The sequence below is a fragment of the Oncorhynchus masou genome, chromosome 11, assembly GCF_036934945.1.
Source record: "Oncorhynchus masou masou isolate Uvic2021 chromosome 11, UVic_Omas_1.1, whole genome shotgun sequence".
Taxonomy (NCBI): Eukaryota; Metazoa; Chordata; class Actinopteri; order Salmoniformes; family Salmonidae; genus Oncorhynchus; species Oncorhynchus masou.
In genome coordinates this window covers 14028659-14052909 of record NC_088222.1, presented here as the reverse complement: position 1 = coordinate 14052909, position 24251 = coordinate 14028659, and the positions used below count along the sequence as shown (strand labels likewise).

Here is a 24251-nt window from a genome sequence, read left to right as displayed (position 1 = left end):
GAGCGGAAGACACGCTGTGGGCCTCAGAGCGGAAGACACGCTGTGGGCCTCAGAGCGGAAGACACGCTGTGGGCCTCAGAGCGGAAGACACGCTGTGGGCCTCAGAGCGGAAGACACGCTGTGGGCCTCAGAGCGGAAGACACGCTGTGGTCCTCAGAGCGGAAGACACGCTGTGGTCCTCAGAGCGGAAGACACGCTGTGGTCCTCAGAGCGGAAGACACGCTGGGGTCCTCAGAGCGGAAGACACGCTGGGGTCCTCAGAGCGGAAGACACGCTGGGGTCCTCAGAGCGGAAGACACTCTGGGGTCCTCAGAGCGGAAGACACTCTGGGGTCCTCAGAGCGGAAGACACTCTGGGGTCCTCAGAGCGGAAGACACTCTGGGGTCCTCAGAGCGGAAGACACTCTGGGGTCCTCAGAGCAGAAGCTAAATGAAGGAAAAGCATCTGGTGATGCAGCCTAATGAGAAGCAGGTGTATGAGAGATGACACACACACACACACACTTCAATGAAGGGCCTTGAGGTAAGAAGTGCATGTAAACACACTCATCTCACACAGTGAGTCCCCTGAGGGACACTAGCTATATTCATATTAATACAAGTCACATAAGCCAATCTTAAACATGTTGTAAACTCTGGAAGTATGGTCTTAAATGTCAAATTTGGTATTGTTTTATTGATATGCTGCATGTTAAGGTGGTGCTAGTTCAGGCTGACCTGCTAATGTGGGCCAGCGCCCACAGCCACACAGGCTTTTACTGGGAGCACATTCAATGACTGCAAACGTGTCGTCTGAGTGTTTCTGTGGTGTTTGCGGTTAAAGTTTAAGAAAAATGCAAAATTCCTTCACAAGATGAACAATAAAGTTTGAAAACATAGATATGCTAAAATAGTGTACTCCCAATGCCCTGCTCATATAAAGTCAAGATCTCTCACAATACAGTTTGATGGGAAAGCCCTGTCCTGGCTGCTAAGACAATTAATATAACAATACACAGTACATATAGCTAAGTTCCAAAAAACACGACTATTTATTTGATTTAGCATCAACTGGGTGAGACCAAGGACCCAAGGCACAGATAACATCCACTGATGTCATTTCAACTATGTGAAAATGTGTGAATCTGAGAGAGTTTGCCAAGTACTAGCGAGGTACTACGTGTGTGTCAGTCAAGCAATGAGGAACAATTGGGATTGGCATTTCGGTTAACTTCCTGATTAACTTCATAAAAATGGAAGTGAAACTCGCCAACACTGGTATTTGGAAGTTGGAGAGCGAGGACATTGTTTGTATTATAGGAGTGCACAAATAACCCAATATTAAAACCTATATGGCTGCAGACAGAAACATATGCTAGCAAAACCGCTGGAATCCAAATGTGGTTATATACATCCTAAAGGTATCTAACAAGAAGAGAGATGGGGAGAAAGGGCCTTTTTAACATGAGACTGGTATGACCATAATGCACCTGGTGTTTCTAGATAAGACGGTGTGTGTATATGAGAGCGAGGTGGTGTGTGGGAGTTAGATAATGGCGGCAGGGGTATGCTGTGTGCAGCCAGCCAGTCAGTCAGTCATGGGATGAACGAGTGAGACTTGTGTACCCACAGCTGCTTACTGGCTGGAGCCAGAACAGGGGGAGGAGTGTCTCTGCCCTGCCTGCTGCAGGGAGAGAGAGGTAGTTAGAGAGAGCAGAGCGTGAGAGAAACTAGACTGAATCCGCTCCACAGAAGAGGGAGAGAAGGAGCAGAGAGAGAGGTAGTTAGAGAGAGCAGAGCGTGAGAGAAACTAGACTGAATCCGCTCCACAGAAGAGGGAGAGAGCAAGGGAAAGGGACAGAGAGAGAGGTGGCGGTCGCTGCATCGGTATGTCTGCTCCTCCTGCTCTCTCATTTCCACTCCACACGCTGCTGCCTTTCTGAGTAGACCCAGACTCTGTTTGAAATGCCAATCACCTCCTTGAGGCTGCGCCTTCATCTTCATTCATTTACATTTATACTCACCTTTCCCTGTGTGAGGGAGACCGGGAGTGTCTAAGACATTCGTGGAGGATCATTTCTGCTGAAGTTGCTGTGAAGAAATTCTGCTCTTTGGATGCGATCCGCCTGAGCTTTCCGTGTTTGGACACAAAGTCTCTGGAAACAACGAACTCTATATCACCTGGAATATTTGAGAATTTGTGACGGCATCTTTTAGAGACATACAGGAATTCCTGTAAGCCAAGACGATCAAACTTGTTGACAGTTTTCTATATTTTCCCTGCTACTCTTGCAGGGCAGGCACACAGCGCGGCAAGTGTTGTCTATGTCTTTTCTAAGGAGAGAACCAGAGGAGTAGAAGGATAGGCTGCCATAGTATTTGTCCTCCATCTGTGTGTGTCTGTATGATTGAACCGTCTGTGTCTGCACAGTGAGGGATGCCCTGGGGGACTCACAGATCCTGGTCGTGGATGAGGGCTAGTCTTCACGTTGCTGCTGATATGGCAGAGGGTACACGGCTCCTCTCTCTCGGCCACCAGCCTGATCTGCTGCTGAGCTAGGACCAGGACTAGGACCAGGACTACCAGCCCAAGCCAAGCCCCCTGTCTCTGAGTCTAGGATCAGACCAGACAAGGATCTTTCTGGAGCCTCCTGCCCTCTGCCGGTTGATCTGGTTTCAGACTAGGAGCTTTCAGAAGGCTCTCTGGTTGCAAGATGATGAACTCTTCCCTGGACCTGCTGGAGCTTGAGCTCCTCAACCTGAGCGGCCCTCCTTTCTGCCTCCTGGACGTGGGCTACAGCCAGATCTTAAACACCTGTCTACTGGAGGTAGCCATCATCCTGCTGCTTACCGTCCTCATCATCTCTGGCAACCTGGTGGTGATCTTTGTGTTCCACTGTGCTCCTCTTCTCCAGCACCACACAACCAGTGCCTTCATCCAGACCATGGCCTATGCAGACCTGTTGGTGGGTGTCAGCTGCCTCATCCCTTCCCTGTCCCTCCTCCACCACCTGAAAGGCCTGGACGAGGAGCTGACCTGTAAGGTGTTTGGTTACATGGTTTCCGTGTTGAAGAGCGTTTCAATGGCGTCGCTGGCGTGTGTTAGCGTGGACCGCTACATGGCGATAACACGGCCTCTGTCGTACGCTACCTTGGCGACGCCGTGCCGGATACGCGCGTGCATCCTCCTCATCTGGGTCTACTCCGCCCTTGTCTTCTTGCCCTCCTTCTTCGGCTGGGGGAAGCCCGGCTACCACGGCGACGTGGTGGAGTGGTGCGCGGTGGAGTGGGAGACGAGGCCACTCTTCACATCGTTCATTGTGGCGCTGCTCTACGCGCCAGCCGCCATGACGGTCTGCTTCACCTATGTCAACATCTTCCGGATCTGCCGGCAGCATACGAGGGAGATCAGCGAGCGCCGCGCCCGCTTCGGCCCACAGGAAGGCTCTCTGGGACAGGATGGCCAGCCGCATCATGCGCCGGCGTGCACGGACAAACGCTACGCCATGGTGCTGTTCCGCATCACCAGCGTCTTCTACCTCCTCTGGCTTCCCTATATCCTGTATTTCCTGCTGGAGAGCGCTGACATCTACAGTCACCCTGCCGCCTCGTTCATCACCACCTGGCTGGCTATCAGCAACAGCTTCTTTAACTGTCTGATCTATAGTCTGTCCAACAGTGCCTTCAGGAAGGGTTTAAAACGCCTCTGTTTGTTCTGTGTGCAGCGCGTGGACAGTAAGAAGTCCTTCAGCCCCTCACCAGGTTACGGACAGGGGCCCATCTGCACACGCTCCACATGCCATGTCTAGGATCTCCCAGAGAGCCTTGCGGCGGTTGAGTCAGAGTATCGTGTTGTTATAGCACTAAGCATGTCCCATACTGATGCTGAGCTAAAGGGAACAGGCTTCACAGGGAGTTGTGTCGCTGCATATGCTGCAGATGCTGCTGTTTCTCGGCAGTTGAAGGTTTGTTGGAGGGTTGCGTCCCTGGCCACTGCTGCCACTGACGGGATCGTCTCCAGGGCCTGAGAGCTGTGAGACCCGCTTGGGAAGTACAGCCAGGGCTCAGCCCCAGCCATGAGAGAGGTGGGATGTGGAGTTACCCTAACCTTTGACTCCTGATATAGATGACGGCGTTATGGCTACGTTGTTTCAGCGGGTGAGAGTTGAGGTGACTGAAGACCTCCCTTCTGACAGTACTTGCCAAAAACACAAACTGTAAGAAGAACACACGTTGTTTTAGGGGAGGTTTTTTGCTGGGACTCGATCTTCCTAGCAGTTTGTGAAAATATTTGTATTTGTGCAACAATGTATAGAATGCAAAAAAGGACTCGCGTTACTTAAAGGTCCAATGCAGTCAAAATGAAGTTTTTCCTGTTCCATTTCCATTTGACTAATTTAGCAGGTGCACTTATCTAGAGCAAATTACAATTAGCGGATTCATCCTAAGACAGCTAGGTGAGACAACAACACATCACAGTCGTATCAAGTACATTTTCCCTCAACAAAGTATCTATCAGCAAAGTCAGTGCCAGTAAAACACTGTGAGAGTTATTTAAGATGCTCTTCAAAGAGGTTTCAGACGTTTCAGAAAGATGGGCTGTCCTGACTTCAGGGGGACGCTGCTTCCACCATTGGGGTGCCAGGACAGAGAAGAGCTTTGACTGAGTTGAGCGGGAACGTCCCTCCGCAGAATTGAGTGCTCGGGTTGGGATGTAGGGTTTGAACATAGCCTGACGTTAGGGAGGGGCAGTTCCCCTTGCTCCTCCGTAGGCAAGCACCAGGACGCCAGTATAGTGAGCGGAGGAGCGGGGTTACAAGGAGAACCTAGCAGAGTTGAGCCCCAGGCAGCCTGCGGCATTTATAATCTACTACTAATACAGTAAGGTACTTAATTGTTACCCAGAAATGATTTGATGTTAATATAAAAATAGCTGCATTGGGCCTTTAAAAAAACGGAGAAACACTTGATTGCTGCTTTCTTATGCCTAGCTGAGTGGAGCTGTCAATAACAACTTATTTAAATGTTTGCCCTTGTGGTTTTTACAGAAACAGATTATTTACAACATTGTGCGCTGAGGGCTGCAACAACCTCAAACTCTGAAGAGAATCTTGTAATCAAATCAAATCAAATTTTATTTTATTTGTCACATACACATGGTTAGCAGATGTTAATGCGAGTGTAGCGAAATGCTACACTCTACATAATTTATTTACATCTGGGTTGTTCTGAGGCAGAGAAAGAGAGGACTTTGTTTAGGTGCTTAAACACCAGGATTATTAGTAAAGCCTGACCGATATATTGGTTCACTGATATTATTGGCTGATATGGGCTATTCCACCGATAAACGATGTTCAATGAATAGGATGAAAAATAATAATCTCATGCTTTCCTGAATGATTGCGGATGTTCCCATGAAGTGTTATTCATTTCAGTGGAAATGTTGATTTCACAGAAATCAACATTTGAAGTGTATTTCTTGGACGGCAATTTATGTGGAAAAGAGTATATCGGCAAATATATCAGTACGTTTTGTCACCCCAAAAATCTGAATCGTATCGGATCCCCCAAAAAATATTGGTCGGGCTTTAATTAGTAGTCTCAGTTGAACTAGTTTACTACTGAGGGATCAGCGTAATCATTGACTGGATGACTCTTGTTTCGACAAACTTCCTCATCATCAGAGCCTGTCTGGCTCTGTAACCAAACTACATTGCACTTCACTTATGAGGAGAATGTGGTCGTTGTGTCACAGCAGAAGGTTTTAGAGAAGTGATTAAGAATAGTTGATCATCTCCAAAGATTTGCCCCACATATGTGATCTGTTCTAGTCTAGGAGTGTCTGCTGCTATACCGATGGGGCTCTTACGTTGTGGAGCACAGGGAGGGTTGGGAATCATTAAATCAACCTCACATCTGTCTTAACGTTAATGAAAGTGAATGTTGATGGTGAGTACTGAGAATGCTGTGAGCTGCTGTTAGCTGAGGAACATTCTGCCTCTGGCTGGGTGTGGTAAACGTCTTGTCCGTCTGTCTGCCCCCTACCTTTCTCCTCCTGCTCATTACATCACAGAAAGCCAAGGGGATAAAGAGAGGGAGAAAGAGCAGAATAGCAGCTGTGGAGTGAGAGAGAGCCCTAAGATAAACATTATGGCCACAGTAATACTGTGCCCCACACACACACACACACACACACACACACACACACACACACACACACACAAGGTAATGTGGGACATTAAACAGTACCACTGTATGTCCAGACCCAGATGCTTCAAGACTTTTCACTTTTCCAGCCGGGGCCACAACACTACAGTATAAAACAGGCTGGTTCAGACCAGGCTGTTCCAAATGGAACCCTATGTACTGCTCAAGTGTTTTTAAACTAATGTTACTGGATATTTATTAGACTTTTTCACAAGTTTTGGCTTCTGGTCACTTTTCTCTCTTTAGTACTCTGACATTTGGGATCAAATATACAACGGACACAGGGGCTTTATTTTCCTAGTGGACCAAAGTTGAATATTTATTGGATTTTGTATATTTGAAGAAGAAAGAGACTGAATGAGAGATGGCAAGAAAAAGAAAGTGTGATTCAGGTTGATTACTTTCTTTTATGGATGTTTTCATGTTAGGAATTTTGCAGTGATGAAGGTGTGGCCAGACATTGAGGCTGCCTCTGCAATGAATCCAGTGTTCTGGGTACAGGCTCCATCGAGGGGTTTTCAGAGTTGCCTGTACAGCAGTCCTATCTGAATTTATTTAGTCTTTTGAGCAGTTACGGTGTGACTATTAAAATGTATTTATTTTAAAATATTTCAAAGCTGTACGTAGTCTTTTATGCATGTTTTACTTACTGTATATATTTGATTGAATTGTCACTTTTCGTATTCAAATCACAAACTGTTGTCAAACTGTCTAAAGTGTAAATGCTTTTGGAGACGTCTTCACGGCAATGCTGTCAAAGGGCACAGTGCAATACACTCAAGTCTTCCTCCATTTTGTCAATGTTTTATTGAAGACAGAGAATACACAATAGAAATAGTTATTTTCTTCATTTACCACTGAGTGTGTGTTGAATAGGGCTGCCCCTGACTAAAAATAAATCTTGGTAGACCGAGAGTCATCTGTTATTTCGACCAATTGATTGGTTGAAATTTTAAAACGTGCCGAGCTCAGACTGTGTTAAAAAAAAATGTCAGTGAGTGACTGGGGGACAAGTATCCGTTGTCTCTCTGTCCTCCATGCTGCAGCGACCACCACAGAGCATCAAACGTGTGAATCGCGCTGTCTGTGTTGCTGAAGCTGCAACATAATGCCAGCAGTATACCACCCTGCCAGCAGCATACCACCCTGCCAGCAGTATACCACCCTGCCAGCAGTATACCACCCTGCCAGCAGTATACCACCCTGCCAGCAGCATACCACCCTGCCAGCAGCATACCACCCTGCCAGCAGTATACCACCCTGCCAGCAGCATACCACCCTGCCAGCAGCATACCACCCTGTATACCACCCTACCACCCTGCCAGCAGCATACCACCCTGCCAGCAGCATACCACCCTGCCAACAGTATACCACCCTGTCCACCCTGCCAACAGTACCACCCTGCCAACAGCCAGCAGTATACCACCCTGCCAGCAGCATACCACCCTGCCAGCAGCATACCACCCTGCCAGCAGCATACCACCCTGCCAGCAGCATACCACCCTGCCAGCAGCATGCCACCCTGCCAACAGCATACCACCCTGCCAACAGTATACCACCCTGCCAACAGTATACCACCCTGCCAGCAGCATACCACCCTGCCAGCAGCATACCACCCTGCCAGCAGCATACCACCCTGCCAGCAGCATACCACCCTGCCAGCAGTATACCACCCTGCCAGCAGCATACCACCCTGCCAGCAGTATACTACCCTGCCAGTAGTCTACCACCCTGCCAGTAGTATACCACCCTGCCAGTAGTCTACCACCCTGCCAGTAGTCTACCACCCTGCCAGCAGTATACCACCCTGCCAGTAGGATACCACCCTGCCAGCAGTATACCACCCTGCAACCCACTGCTGGCTTGCCTCTGAAGCTAAGCAGGGTTGGTCCCTGGATGGGCGACCAGATGCTGCTGGAAGTTGTGTTGGAGGGCCAGTAAGAGGCACTCTTTCCTTTGGTCTAAAAAAATACCCCAATGCCCCAGGGCAGTGATTGGGGACATTGCCCGGTGTATGGTGCTGTCTTTCAGATGGGATGTTAAGCGGATGTCCTGACTTTCTGTGGACACTAAAGATCCCATGGTACTTATCATAAGAGTAGGGTTGTTAGCCCTGGTGTCCTGACTCTCTGTGGACACTAAAGATCCCATGGTACTTATCATAAGAGTAGGGTTGTTAACCCTGGTGTCCTGACTCTCTGTGGACACTAAAGATCCCATGGTACTTATCATAAGAGTAGGGGTGTTAACCCTGGTGTCCTGACTCTCTCTGGTCACTAAAGATCCCATGGTACTTATCATAAGAGTAGGGTGTGTTAACCCTGGTGTCCTGACTCTCTGTGGACACTAAAGATCCCATGGTACTTATCATAAGAGTAGGGTTGTTAACCCTGGTGTCCTGACTCTCTGTGGTCACTAAAGATCCCATGGTACTTATCATAAGAGTAGGGTTGTTAGCCCTGGTGTCCTGACTCTCTGTGGTCACTAAAGATCCCATGGTACTTATCATAAGAGTAGGGTTGTTAACCCTGGTGTCCTGACTCTCTGTGGACACTAAAGATCCCATGGTACTTATCATAAGAGTAGGGTGTTAACCCTGGTGTCCTGACTCTCTGTGGACACTAAAGATCCCATGGTACTTATCATAAGAGTAGGGTTGTTAACCCTGGTGTCCTGACTCTGTGGTCACTAAAGATCCCATGGTACTTATCATAAGAGTAGGGTTGTTAACCACCGGTGTCCTGACTCTCTGGTCACTAAAGATCCCATGGTACTTATCATAAGAGTAGGGTTGTTAACCCTGGTGTCCTGACTCTCTGTGGACACTAAAGATCCCATGGTACTTATCATAAGAGTAGGGTTGTTAACCCTGGTGTCCTGACTCTCTGTGGACACTAAAGATCCCATGGTACTTATCATAAGAGTAGGGGTGTTAACCCTGGTGTCCTGGCTAAATTCCCAATCTGGTCCTCATACCATCATGGTCACCTAATCATCCCCAGTCTACAATTGGCTCATTTATCCTCTCCCCTGTAACTATTCTCCAGGTTGTTGCTGTAAATGAGAATGTGTTCTCAGTCAGCCTACCTGGTAAAATAAGGGTAAAATATATAAATAAAAAATTACAGCCATTTCTTACTGAAAAGTTCTGTTACTGAAATCGCTAAATTGTTTAGGTTAAAACAGTCCCTATTCCCTCAACGTGCACGTGACACGTACGCATCTCATGCACAGGCACGTGACCAACAGGGCCTGACCTATAGCACATCATAATCACATCAATAAATTGGTTATAACAAACTCTGAACAACGTAACAGCAAAATGGATGCAGAGGACGTGACAAACTGGAAATGGGGGAATGTGTACTGGTTTCTCAGGAAGTAAAGGGGAAGTCAGATGTGTGGAATAAATGTGACTCGTTGTTAAATACTGGAGATGAAGAAAAAGAAGGTAAGGAACAAGCTTTGTCTGCGTATTATGTTTCCAAACAGATGCTGTTAGATTACAATAAACCTTTTCTGACTGTTTGGAACAGTTTAAACACTAAATAAATTATAAGCATACCAGAGTCTAACGTTTAAATAAAATAAAATTGTAAAGCCTTTATTGAAGCAAAGACTAGAAACAGTCACATTCATTCTTGAATGCAGTTTCCGGACATGGAGCGGTTTATTGAATGTTTTGCTAATTATTTAATGATCGCTTTCTTATTAAATATTAATATTAATAAACTACAATGCTTTATTGCTCAACTAAAGAAATATCAGTCGACCAAAAGCCTATAGACCAAACCAGTTGACTAAATAAGTTCAGGCCTAGAATTGAAACAGTAGATGCCAATCGGTTTCTCTCTATTGGCTATATGCTGTTGGATTGTTAGTGATATTGCCTTTTGGTAATAACAGAGTTTCTGCCAGAGTCGTCACACGTTGTTCACCGTTTTTTATTAAGTTCACATGACTCTCCGCCTGACGCTTCTGCCCTTTGGGGATGGATTTGTGTGTCTGGGTGGTTTGTATGCCAGTGTGTTTGATGTGCAAATGATGTCTAAAGGAATAGGTTCATGTACAGTAGATATGTTCGGTCAGGCATCTCAATTATCTCACTCTTGGAAGCCTTATCAAATGTTGATTGGTTTTACTGCTACTGTACTTTCAAAGAGGCTGTTATTTTTTCCCTGAGCTGACAAGGTAAAAATCTGTCGTTCTGCCCCTGAACAGGCAGTTAACCCACTGTTCCTAGGCCGTCATTGAAAATAAGAATTTGTTCTTAACTGACTTGCCTAGTTAAATAAAGGTAAAATAAAAACCATTGACCCTGCTTTCAGTTTTACCACACATGGGTTCACTAATATTGTTGTGTATTTCAAAGACAATTCAAGTGTCCTTCTTTTGAGGCAGATATGAGTTCAATATTTTACAGTAGTTCCATCCAGGTGTCAGTTAGTCAAACTCTACTCCACCCAGTTAGTTGAACTCTACTCCACCCAGTTAGTTGAACTCTACTCCACCCAGTTAGTCAAACTCTACTCCACCCAGTTAGTTGAACTCTATTTCACCCAGTTAGTTGAACTCTACTCCACCCAGTTAGTCAAACTCTACTCCACCCAGTTAGTCAAACTCTACTCCACCCAGTTAGTCAAACTCTACTCCACCCAGTTAGTCAAACTCTACTCCACCCAGTTAGTCAAACTCTACTCCACCCGGTTAGTTGAACTCTACTCCACCCGGTTAGTTGAACTCTACTCTACCCGGTTAGTTGAACTCTATTCCACCCAGTTAGTTGAACTCTATTCCACCCAGTTAGTTGAACTCTATTCCACCCAGTTAGTTGAACTCTATTCCACCCAGTTAGTTGAACTCTATTCCACCCAGTTAGTTGAACTCTATTCCACCCAGTTAGTTGAACTCTACTCCACCCAGTTAGTTGAACTCTACTCCACCCAGTTAGTTGAACTCTATTCCACCCAGTTAGTTGAATTCTACTCCACCCAGTGAGTTCCACCCAGTTAGTTGAACTCTATTCCACCCAGTTAGTTGAACTCTACTACACCCAGTGAGTTCCACCCAGTTAGTTGAACTCTACTCCACCCAGTTAGTTGAACTCTACTCCACCCAGTTAGTTGAACTCTACTCCACCCAGTTAGTTGAACTCTATTCCACCCAGTTAGTTGAACTCTACTCCACCCAGTGAGTTCCACCCACTTAGTTGAACTCTACTCCACCCAGTGAGTTCCACCCAGTTAGTTGAACTCTACTCCACCCAGTTAGTTGAACTCTATTCCACCCAGTTAGTTGAACTCTATTCCACCCAGTTAGTTGAATTATACTCAGAACTCTACTCCCCCCAGTTAGTTGAACTCTACTCCACCCAGTTAGTTGAACTCTATTTCACCCGGTTAGTTGAACTCTATTCCACCCAGTTAGTTGAACTCTACTCCACCCAGTTAGTTGAATTATACTCCGAACTCTACTCCACCCAGTTAGTTGAACTCTACTCCACCCAGTTAGTTGAACTCTACTCCACCCAGTAAGTTGAACTCTACTCCACCCAGTTAGTTGAACTCTACTCCACCCAGTTAGTTGAACTCTACTCCACCCAGTAAGTTGAACTCTACTCCACCCAGTAAGTTGAACTCTACTCCACCCAGTAAGTTGAACTCTACTCCACCCAGTAAGTTGAACTCTATTCCACCCAGTTAGTTGAACTCTATTCCACCCAGCTAGTTGAACTCTACCCACCCAGCTAGTTGAGTTGAAGTTGAACTCTATTCCACCCAGTTAGTTGAATTCTATTCCACCCAGTTAGTTGAACTCTACTACACCCAGTGAGTTCCACCCAGTTAGTTGAACTCTACTACACCCAGTTAGTTGAACTCTACTCCACCCAGTTAGTTGAACTCTACTCCACCCAGTTAGTTGAACTCTACTCTCTACCCAGTTAGTTGAACTCTATACACCCAGTTAGTTGAACTCTACCACCCAGTTAGTTGAACTCTACTCCACCCAGTTAGTTGAACTCTACTCCACCCAGTTAGTTGAACTCTACTCCACCCAGTTAGTTGAACTCTACTCCACCCAGTTAGTTGAACTCTACTCCACCCAGTTAGTTGAACTCTACTCCACCCAGTTAGTTGAATTATACTCCGAACTCTACTCCACCCAGTAAGTTGAACTCTACTCCACCCAGTAAGTTGAACTCTATTCCACCCAGTTAGTTGAACTCTACTCCACCCAGTTAGTTGAACTCTATTCCACCCAGTTAGTTGAACTCTATTCCACCCAGTTAGTTGAACTCTACTACACCCAGTTAGTTGAACTCTACTACACCCAGTTAGTTGAACTCTACTACACCCAGTTAGTTGAACTCTACCAGTTAGTTGAACTCTACTCCACCCAGTTAGTTGAACTCTATTCCACCCAGTTAGTTGAACTCTATTCCACCCAGCTAGTTGAACACCACCCAGTAGTTGAATTCTACTCCACCCAGTTTCCACCCAGTTAGTTGAACTCTATTCCACCCAGTTAGTTGAACTCTATTCCACCCAGCTAGTTGAACTCTACTACACCCAGTTTCCACCCAGAAACTCTACTACACCCAGTTAGTTGAACTCTACTACACCCAGTTAGTTGAACTCTACTACACCCAGTTAGTTGAACTCTACTACACCCAGTTAGTTGAACTCTACTACACCCAGTTAGTTGAACTCTACTCCACCCAGTTAGTTGAACTCTACTCCACCCAGTTAGTTGAACTCTACTCCACCCAGTTAGTTGAACTCTACTCCACCCAGTTAGTTGAACTCTACTCCACCCGGTTAGTTGAACTCTATTCCACCAGTTAGTTGAACTCTACTCCACCCAGTTAGTTGAACTCTATTCCACCACTCCAGTTAGTTGAACTCTATTCCACCCGGTTAGTTGAATTCTCTACTCTCCCACCCAGTTAGTTGAACTCTACTCCACCCAGTGAGTTCCTACTCCACCCGTTAGTTGAACTCTACTCCACCCGGTTAGTTGAACTCTATTCCACCCGGTTAGTTGAACTCTACTCCACCCGTTAGTTGAACCACCCAGTTAGTTGAACTCTACTCCACCCAGTTAGTTGAACTCTACTCCACCCAGTTAGTTGAACTCTATTCCACCCAGTTAGAACTCTACTCCACCCAGTTAGTTGAACTCTACTCCACCCAGTTAGTTGAACTCTACTCCACCCAGTTAGTTGAACTCTACTCCACCCAGTTAGTTGAACTCTACTCCACCCAGTAAGTTGAACTCTACTCCACCCAGTTAGTTGAACTCTACTCCACCCAGTTAGTTGAACTCTACTCCACCCAGTTAGTTGAACTCTACTCCACCCAGCAGTCAGTTGATGGTACTTTAGAAAGGGGCAAAACTGGAGGAAAGGTTTCTTGCTTTGCTGACCAAAGAGCCATGGCCGTCTCTCCTTTCTCTTTCCTGTGGGAAAACGTCAAAACGAGGGCTAGTGATCTCTGGGGACTCAAGCTCCCATAATGACCTGCTCTCTGCAGTGCCATATTAGGACGTTGTGTGAGCTGGTGTGGTACTGGGAACATCCATGCCAACTCTGGGACAGAACTGTTTCCAGTGATCTGAGCATTGAGGCCCTAACTTTACTGTCGGACTGACTACACACCCACACACACGGGCAGAAAGGCAAACTACACACACACTGTTTTCCCGTCTCTTATCCATCAAATAGTTACTCAGATATGTGTTATCGACTGATCATTACCACACATAACATATCTGGGATCACCACCATCTTCAATCTTGACCACTTTGAACCTTAGCAGTATTTGGGTGCATTATCTTTTAAATCAGGCATGGTTGATCTAAAGGTATTTCATAGGTTATTCTTAGCTCTGTGTGTCCCTGCTTGGAGCCGGTAGTCTGCTAGCTTGTTTAGTAGCCTGTTAGCTGGAGCCAGAGGAGCGAGCCATGCTGTACAGAGGCCACCCCACACACCTCTGCCCAGAAGGGCTTTGTAGTCAGGGCTGAGGGTGGCTATCTGAGGGAGGGCAGGTGGCTGCTCCACACAGGGCCAGGGGAGGATGTGAGGAGATCTCTCCCCCCCACCATACTGCCCAGTGCAGGGCTTTCATCACCCCACTCCAGTTCTCATAATCAGCCCCAAGTAAGAAAAACAAACGTCCATTTCACCCATTGTGTTACGATTAACCTGAACTGTTAACAATGGAGGAAAGGGTTACAGTGCTTCCTGCGGAAGACACACACACACACACGCTCCATCACTAACCACCAGCATCACCAAACACAGTCTGTGTTTTTCTCCCTCCCTCCCCACTCACGCAAAGGCTCTTGTTATATCACCGGGCTTTTTAACACTAGAAGAGCAGAGTGAGTCATTTTCACTCCATATGAATTTAAAACGAAAATATCTCTGCCATTTTTAAAGTCATGCCCCCTGCCTCCTTGACTTTTCCTAAATACGTCTATTTAACACGTGTTGGTGTAAGAATTCCTATATCACAAACAGAGTTTGTGTTATAAGCAGTTTTTTAAAGAGGACATGTTTATTTTCTTTCCCGGAGTGCCATAAAGTGACTTTTTAAAATCCTACAAAGTCACATGCAGGTAAGACATGATTTCTATATATTATCAGAAAGTGCAGATTCAGAGTTTCCAAAACCCTTACCATTGCCAAATAACTCAGAATTGAAGAGATGAGGTCCATTTAAAAATATATTTTTTCCCCCACACATGAGCACGTGTCAACAGATAGCCTACAGTCACATAAACTAATGAAAATGCTATTTTGTTTCCTATTCTGTTACCCAAAACCTTCATAAACACTCCATATACACAACCATATTTATTAGACTGTTAGAATCTTTTGAGTCAAAATGACTGCTCATTGGCTCAAAGTGGGGGTCCGCACTCGAGGCCCGCATTTTCTAGTGTTAAAGGATCTCAGGGTCCGAGATGATAATCCTCCCGAACTTACACATGGATCCTTATCCGTGATGAAGCCTAGGGCCGATACAGGCCCCCGTCCAGGGTGCATCTCAAATAACACCCTATTCCATCCCTATATAGTGCACGGCTTTTGACCAGGGTTCTTCATCCCAGGACATAGTGTCAAAAAACTGTAAATTGGGTTCTGTGTGTACATTGGGTCTTAGTTCCCCCACATTCAGTTGTCTGTGTATTCCTATATTCTTCATCCCAGGACATAGTGTCTGTAGGTTTCAGTGTTCTTCATCCCAGGACATAGTGTCTGTAGGTACACAGTTCTTCATCCCAGGATGGAGTGTCTGTAGGTAAGGGAGTTCTTCATCCCAGGACATTGGTGCATTAAGGAGTTTGTCTTTCCCAGGACATAGTGTCTGGAGATTGGGGTTCTTCATCCCAGGACATAGTGTCTGTAGGTAACAGGGTTCTTATCCCAGGACATAGTGTCTGTAGGTTTCTTCATCCCAGGACATAGTGTCTGTAAAACAAACTGGGTTTATTTATCCCAGGACATAGTGTCTGTAGGTAAGGGGTTCTTCATCCCAGGACATAGATTCTTCATCCCAGGACATAGTGTCTGTAGGTAAATTCTTCATCCCAGGACATGTGTCTGTGGGTAAGGAGTTCTTCATCCCAGGACATAGTGTCTGTAGGTAAGGGTTCTTCATCCCAGGACATAGTGTCTGTAGGTAAGGGGTTCTTCATCCCAGGACATAGTGTCTGTAGGTAAGGGATCCCAGGACATAGTGTCTGTAGGTAAGGGATCCCAGGACATCGTGTCTGTAGGGACGGATTCTTCATCCCAGGACATAGTGTCTGTAGGTAAGGGGTTCTTCATCCCAGGACATAGTGTCTGTAGGTACGGGGTTCTTCATCCCAGGACATAGTGTCTGTAGGTAAGGGGTTCTTCATCCCAGGACATCGTGTCTGTAGGTAAGGGGTTCTTCATCCCAGGACATAGTGTCTGTAGGTACGGGTTCTTCATCCCAGGACATAGTGTCTGTAGGTAAGACGGGTTCTTCATCCCAGGACATAGTGTCTGTGGTAAGACGGATCCCAGGACATAGTGTCTGTAGGTAAGGGTTCTTCATCCCAGGACATTTAGTCTGTGGGTAAGGGGTTCTTCATCCCAGGACATAGTGTCTGTAGGTAAGAGGATCCCAGGACATAGTGTCTGTAGGTAAGGGATCCCAGGACATAGTGTCTGTAGGACGGATGATCCCAGGACAAAGTGTCTGTAGGACGGGGTTCTTCATCCCAGGACATAGTGTCTGTAGGTAAGGGGTTCTTCATCCCAGGACATAGTGTCTGTAGGTAAGGGATCTTCATCCCAGGACATAGTGTCTGTAGGTAAGGGGTTCTTCATCCCAGGACATAGTGTCTGTAGGTAAGGGGTTCTTCATCCCAGGACATAGTGTCTGTAGGTAAGGGGTTCTTCATCCCAGGACATAGTGTCTGTAGGTAAGGGGTTCTTCATCCCAGGACATAGTGTCTGTAGGTAAGGGGTTCTTCATCCCAGGACATATTGTCTGTAGGTAAGGGGTTCTTCATCCCAGGACAAAGTGTCTGTAGGTAAAGGGGTTCTTCATCCCAGGACATAGTGTCTGTAGGTAAGGGATCCCAGGACATAGTGTCTGTAGGTATTAACGGGGGATCCCAGGACATAGTGTCTGTAGGTAAGGGGTTCTTCATCCCAGGACATAGTGTCTGTAGGTAAGGATCTTCATCCCAGGACATAGTGTCTGTAGGTAAGGGTTCTTCATCCCAGGACATAGTGTCTGTAGGTAAGGGGTTCTTCATCCCAGGACATAGTGTCTGTAGGTAAGGGGTTCTTCATCCCAGGACATAGTGTCTGTAGGTAAAGGGGGTTCTTCATCCCAGGACATAGTGTCTGTAGGTAAGAGGTTCTTCATCCCAGGACATAGTGTCTGTAGGTAAGGGGTTCTTCATCCCAGGACATAGTGTCTGTAGGTAAGAGGTTCTTCATCCCAGGACAAGTGTCTGTAGGTAAAGGGTTCTTCATCCCAGGACATATTGTCTGTAGGTAAGGGGTTCTTCATCCCAGGACAAACCTGTAGGTAAATCCCAGGACATAGTGTCTGTAGGTAAAGGGGTTCTTCTACAGAGAAAACCATAGGAAATCCCAGGACATAGTGTCTGTAGGTAAAGGGGTTCTTCTACAGAGAAAACCATAGGAAATAAGCTCACATAGTTGCTGTCACAAACTCTTAACTCCACACAGTTGTCACTGACTAGTTGAATATTAATTTCCCACTGAGCAAACAATTTTAGAACTTTTTGTTCTACTTGCAGCCCTGGTTGTCCTGAAAGGAAAATTGTAAAACGCTTCATTGTGATGCTAAATATAAGGGCTGGACATGCACATAAATGAAAGTCAGATAAATGAAAATGTCATTTTTTCTCGGGACTGCCAGGGTTAAAAGTATTGCATGGGTTTAGAGCATAGTGTTCACCAAATGTCTTCTACCAATGTACTGCTTTTAAATCATGAGAAAGAGTGAAGGGGGCATAGGCTGCCACACTTCAGGGAGAGATCTGGAATTGGTCTGTTGGTGACCAGACTGTTGGTCAGCCGCTATGGTCTTGGTAGCTAGTGCTGGATGGTCCCTGTCTCTGTGCTGAGCCAGTCAGACAGTGGCTGTGTCTGCTACTGTGACTGTGTGTGGATGCCACTAACTGTGACTGTGTGTGGATGCCACTAACTGTGACTGTGTGTGGATGCCACTAACTGTGACTGTGTGTGGATGCCACTCTGTGTGGATGCCACTAACGGTGACTGTGTGTGGATGCCACTAACTGTGACTGTGTGTGGATGCCACTCTGTGTGGATGCCACTAACGGTGACTGTGTGTGGATGCCACTAACGGTGACTGTGTGTGGATGCCACTAACTGTGACTGTGTGTGGATGCCACTAACTGTGACTGTGTGTGGATGCCACTAACTGTGACTGTGTGTGGATGCCACTAACGGTGACTGTGTGTGGATGCCACTAACGGTGACTGTGTGTGGATGCCACTATGTGTGGATGCCACTAACGGTGACTGTGTGTGGATGCCACTAACGGTGACTGTGTGGAAAGTGTCGTTGCATTATTTAGAGTGTTCTGTTCCAGATAAACATCAATAATGGAAACCAGGGTAATTAATTTTTGAAAAGAGGGTTTGCTAGCATTTTCGTGTGTGTGTGAGTGTGAGAGAGCCAGTCCCTCATATCTAGTGATGGGGGGATAATCGAAAGTCACATATCTGGATATTATTTTTTTAAACAGCATTACCTGCACCAAAACTCAGTATTTTTTCCTCATAGCTTGTTCTCCATCTTAATTTTAAATAGGGAGCCAGTTTGTTTTGAGCACTTTTATTTCCATCACTGATCAAAACTCATTTTGTCATGGCTCAGTCTTGCCCCTCTGCAGCATACATATGGTGAAAAATATGTTTTGAATCGCAGTATAGAATCACAATACATAGAGAATCGTCATAATCATAATATAATCATATCATCATCATCATCACCAAAGTATTGTGATAATATAGTATCGTAAGGTCCCAGCCTTACTCTCACGCTGGGATACAGATGCAGGTTGGTGCCGTTGATATCTGGCAGTCTGGACCAGCTACATAGGCTTACTGCACATAGCCTTCAGATTACAGGCCTACCTAAGAGTAGAGCAAAACAACTGGCTCGGTACTGCTCTGTTTCAGCTGTTATGGGCAGCCTAGCTGTGTGGAGGAGAAGGTACTGCTCTGTTTCAGCTGTTATGGGAAGCCTAGCTGTGTGGAGAAGAAGGTACTGCTCTGTTTCAGCTGTTATGGGCAGCCTCGCTGTGTGGAGTAGAATGTACTGCTCTGTTTCAGCTGTTATGGGCAGCCTAGCTGTGTGTAGAAAGTACTGCTTTGTTTCAGCTGTTATGGGCAGCCTAGCTGTGTGGATGAGATACTGCTCTGTTTCAGCTGTTATGGGCAGCCTAGCTGTGTGGAGAAAACAACTGGTACTTTGTTTCAGCTGTTATGGGCAGCCTAGCTGTGTGGAGAAGGTACTTTTGTTTCAGCTGTTATGGGCAGCCTAGATGTGTGGAGGAGAAGGTACTGCTCTGTTTCAGCTGTTATGGGCAGCCTAGCTGTGTGGAGGAGAAGGTACTGCTCTGTTTCAGCTGTTATGGGCAGCCTAGCTGTGTGGAGGAGAAGGTACTGCTCTGTTTCAGCTGTTATGGGCAGCCTAGCTGTGTGGAGGAGAAGGTACTGCTCTGTTTCAGCTGTTATGGGCAGCCTAGCTGTGTGGAGAAGATACTGCTATGTTTCAGCTGTTATGGGCAGCCTAGCTGTGTGGATGAGATACTGCTCTGTTTCAGCTGTTATGGGCAGCCTAGCTGTGTGTAGAAAGTACTGCTTTGTTTCAGCTGTTATGGGCAGCCTAGCTGTGTGGAGAAGGTACTGCTTTGTTTCAGCTGTTATGGGCAGCCTAGCTGTGTGGAGAAGGTACTCTATGTTTCAGCTGTTATGGGCAGCCTAGCTGTGTGGATGAGATACTGCTCTGTTTCAGCTGTTATGGGCAGCCTAGCTCTGTAGAGGAAAAGGTACTGCTCTGTTTCAGCTGTTATGGGCAGCCTAGCTGTGTAGAGGAGAAGGTACCTCTCTGTTTCAGCTGTTATGGGCAGCCTAGCTGTGTGGAGGAGAAGGTACTGCTCTGTTTCAGCTGTTATGGTCAGCCTAGCTGTGTGGAGGAGAAGGTACTGCTCTGTTTCAGCTGTTATGGGCAGCCTAGCTGTGTGGAGGAGAAGGTACTGCTCTGTTTCAGCTGTTATGGGCAGCCTCGCTGTGTGGAGGAGAATGTACTGCTCTGTTTCAGCTGTTATGGGCAGCCTAGCTGTGTGGAGGAGAAGGTACTTTTTTGTTTCCTTATGTGTCCTTACATCAACGACCTTTAAAATGTTTGAATCCTTTATGATGTAATGTGATTTGTGGATTCTAATAAAGTATTTAAAGTGTGTACAGTGTGTATGTACTGTGTGAGCACTCTTGTGTGTGTCCTATAATCACAGTTATTCTATTCTGAGGGTACCCTGTCAGAACGGGGATCCCAGTGGACTAACGTGTCACTACCTCCATGGTTCTTCTCTTGTGATTTTAACACAGACTTGTATTACATGTGTTACTGTAACGTGAGAACAATAATATAGAGCTTGACTGGTAACCAGAGTTGAGCTGACCGGATGGGATCTATTCCACACCACTGTTATCTGAGTGTTGTTTTAAGAAGGGCCGGAGGAGAGGTAAGGAGGCTATAGAGTATTAGAAAAGAATGAAAGAGACAGAAGAAGTGTGGGATCCGTCCCTTTCATTGCTTAGTGTTGTTTTAAGAAGAGGTTGAGGAAGGAGAGGTAAGGAAGGCATGTATTAAGAAGTGAATGATGTAATAAATTAAGGAAACAGACAGAGATGCAGGTCGATTTAAAGTGTGTGAGAGAGAAGGAGAGAAAGAGGAAGCGTGTGAGGAAGGTGAAGTGACCTGGCCAGTGGGACATTAAAATTGCATGATGGCCTTAATTCACCCTATACTGCACCTCACTCAGTGCTGAGGAAGGCATGGGTTTTTTTTCCTACCCAGACCTCCTGCTGGGACTGCTGTTATGTTGTCTCTAGCAGTGGAAGGGGAGGCTGCTGCCAGTCTAGGCTGGGACTATGCAGAGGGCATCATGGAGACTTCTTAGGACATCAGGGTTTTTCTGTATTAAAAAGGGTCTTTGGTGGTGGCCATGGCAGGGGGGCGTGACAATGGACAATTCCGGCTGAACTATTATGCCACTTTTCTGCAATTCTACACATTTTGACATGCATCTGAGAGAACATGTTGCAATTTTAAAGCAAATTTACTCAAATTCTTTGCATTTTTCCATGGCTATTGCTGTGTTCTTTTGCTCAAACATATCAATATCCATCCCGAAAATGTATTTTGGACTTCGATACAATATTTGGACATCGGGTCAACATTGATTCAACATCCCTTAAAAGATGTTAATTCATTATAGACATGTCTGTGTTGTAAAAATCTGCCTGCCTACTACTTAAACTGGGTACTAATTGTACCACTATATAGCACATACTATTTAGTAAAAAGTATGTCACTGCCGAAACATATTACTTTTAGTGCTTTGAAGACAACTGGGAACTCGGAAACAAAACGACATCAGACTACAAAAATCATGACGTCGATGATCTTCAAGTCGGAGAAGTCGGAGCTCTAAGATGGTGTCTGAGTTTCTGACTTGTAATTCCAAGTTGGATGACCGTTCAAAAGGATTTTTGCCCAATCGGAGAGTTTTCCCACAGTTGTCTTGAACGCAGCGTCAGTTACGGCTTCACATATGAACTGTAGCCCGACCCAGTGACCTTTCACTACACAGGAGTGGACTTGTCTTGGGCTACACTTAACTAAGTAGCTACCATTTATTTGGAATGACATAAACCTGAGTGTACCGTATGCCGACACATGTATCTCAACTGAAGAGTCACATGAAGCTTGAGAGGAATGGGAGGTGCAGTAGAGGAATGCAGTGCTGAGAAAGAGGGCTCGTAATGAGGACGACTGGCTCGTACTACCCTGAACTGTGTGATGAGCTTTCTGGCGCCCAGAGCTGCTGAAGCATCTCCCAAGTGGGTTCCACGCATTATGAAGGAGCAGGCCAGTTGCTACACGACTCAGGCTGGTTCCCAGAGTAGCTCTCTATAATATCGTCCATCTTCATCAACTATCACCCTGACCACCTTCCTTTGGTCAACCCATCTTTGGAGGATGCAGTCAGACTTGGCCTCTATTGGTTGACCTACTGTAGTCAAGTATAGCTGGGCTACCCATAGTAATATATTGCTTGTTGTTTTTTTCCTTTTGATGCGCTTTGAGATTGTTATGAACAGCATTATAGAAATGTCATCAATTATTATTATATCGAAGACGGTTTATTTAGTTTAGGAGAGCGAAAAGCTGCCGACACCACCTGTGCTTTAATAGAAAATGGATACTAGCAATAGCAGTGTCGGGGTACATTTTTTTAAATTTTTAATCATGAAATGTTGAAAGTACAAGGAAAGTACCTAGTCAATTGTACAACTGAATGCCTTCAACTGAAATGTCACTTCCGCATTTAACCCAACCCCTCTGAATCAGAGAGGTGTGGGGGGGGGGGCTGCCTTGATCGGCATCCACGACATTGGCGCCTGGGGAACAGTGGGTTAACTGCCTTGCTCAGGGGCAGAACGACACATTTTTACCTTGCCAGCACGGGGAGTCGATCCAGCAAACTTTCGGATACTGGCCCAACGCTCCAAAAAACAGTAGATATAATTTTGATACAAACAAGAAACAGTTTAAAATGAAAAAACAGAACTCCACCTTGGACACCAAAAATAGTACAAAATGAATAAATTAATAGCTATAAATAAAATACATACAGAATACTTAAAACTACTTCTTAATCATGGCCTGTAAAATGACCATAAGGCATGCCTCCATGGCAGTCACCTCCTCCCGCTCCTTCTCCAGCCTCCACATCTGGACCCTTCTGGGAGGGAGAGGAGCCCACAGCTGCACCTTGGGAGGATGAGTAGATGATGATGCAATGGCAGCCCCACAGCGCCTCATCCATCACAGCATACCACTTCCAGGAAGCAGCTGTGGCCTCCTCTCCCTCCGTGCTGACTCCGGTGGGTGGAGCTTTCAACTCCTAAAAAATCTGCAAAAGGATAGCGTTCAGCATCAAACATACTTCATGTAAATCCCTGTAACGGGTATTATTTCAACTGCAGTACATTTCTCTGGAATACTTGCACATTTCTAACATGTATATCTTCACACTTACATGAATAGAAAATTGATGGGAAAGGGTTGTTTCTCTCAGAGAAAAAGGATAACTTTATTAGCTAAGTACAGCACAGTAATAAATGTCAAGATAACATACAGTAGCATACCATGTATTTTTGCTTAAGGTTTTTCACCCATGCAGGTGACAGCTGCCCCTCCAGCTCTCACTCCGTTATGGCGATCCTAAGAAGACTTAACCAATATATAAGCCAAGTAGAGTTGTGTGAACTTGTGTAGATTGCTAGACTGCCACATGCTTTATCAAATTGAAGTTCCAAGTGGAAACAGTAATGTGTGCAGCTTACCATTACTTTCACCATAACAGGTTATGTGGAATGAAACTAGACCCGTTCAGGTAGAAACTAATATAGACCCGTTCAGGTAGAAACTAATATAGACCCGTTCAGGCTGTAACCGTTCAGGTAGAAACTAATATAGACCCGTTCAGGTAGAAACTAATATAGACCCGTTCAGGTAGAAACTAATATAGACCCGTTCAGGTAGAAACTAATATAGACCCGTTCAGGCTGTAACCGTTCAGGTAGAAACTAATATAGACCCGTTCAGGCTGTAACCGTTCAGGTAGAAACTAATATAGACCCGTTCAGGTAGAAACTAATATAGACCCGTTCAGGTAGAAACTAATATAGACCCGTTCAGGTAGAAACTAATATAGACCCGTTCAGGTAGAAACTAATATAGACCCGTTCAGGTAGAAACTAATATAGACCCGTTCAGGTAGAAACTAATATAGACCCGTTCAGGTAGAAACTAATATAGACCCGTTCAGGCTGTAACCGTTCAGGTAGAAACTAATATAGCATAGCATCAACACAGATGAACTGAGGTGAAAAATTGGAGAAAAGAGAAGTGTTGGGACCAGGAATGTGGACAATAGGAATGTAGCCTACTGCGTTACTGTAGTTATAGCTATTGCATAGTGCAGGCAACAGAGAGCTAGCTATGGCCACATTACTTACTCAAACCTTATGTTGACGTCATTTCTCCTGCCAGTGAACAGGTGTTCACGAGTTGTTTGTCACTGAATTAAATGCCTGCTATTGTCATCAGACCCTGCAACAGTTTGAACAAAAGCCTTGGTATTTACAACAAGTAGCTAGCTAGCTAATTAGGCTAAAGTTAAATATGAAGTGGTCGCTCAACAGCAAGTAACTGACGTCACTGTTCGA

The 24251-nt window shown here is 45.7% G+C and overlaps 2 protein-coding genes across 5 annotated transcripts in view; both read left to right on the top strand.

The window, feature by feature from the left end:
* The window catches only part of LOC135548144 (rab GTPase-activating protein 1-like), a 137240-nt gene that overhangs the window by 64739 nt on the left and 48250 nt on the right, over window positions 1–24251 (top strand). The gene's annotated exons all lie outside the window — the stretch shown is intronic.
* LOC135548145 (probable G-protein coupled receptor 21) lies at window positions 1438–7100 on the top strand. Its single transcript, XM_064977451.1, has one exon. The coding sequence runs from the start codon at window positions 2693–2695 to the stop codon at window positions 3785–3787; it is 1095 nt and encodes a 364-aa protein (XP_064833523.1). The 5' UTR covers window positions 1438–2692; the 3' UTR covers window positions 3788–7100.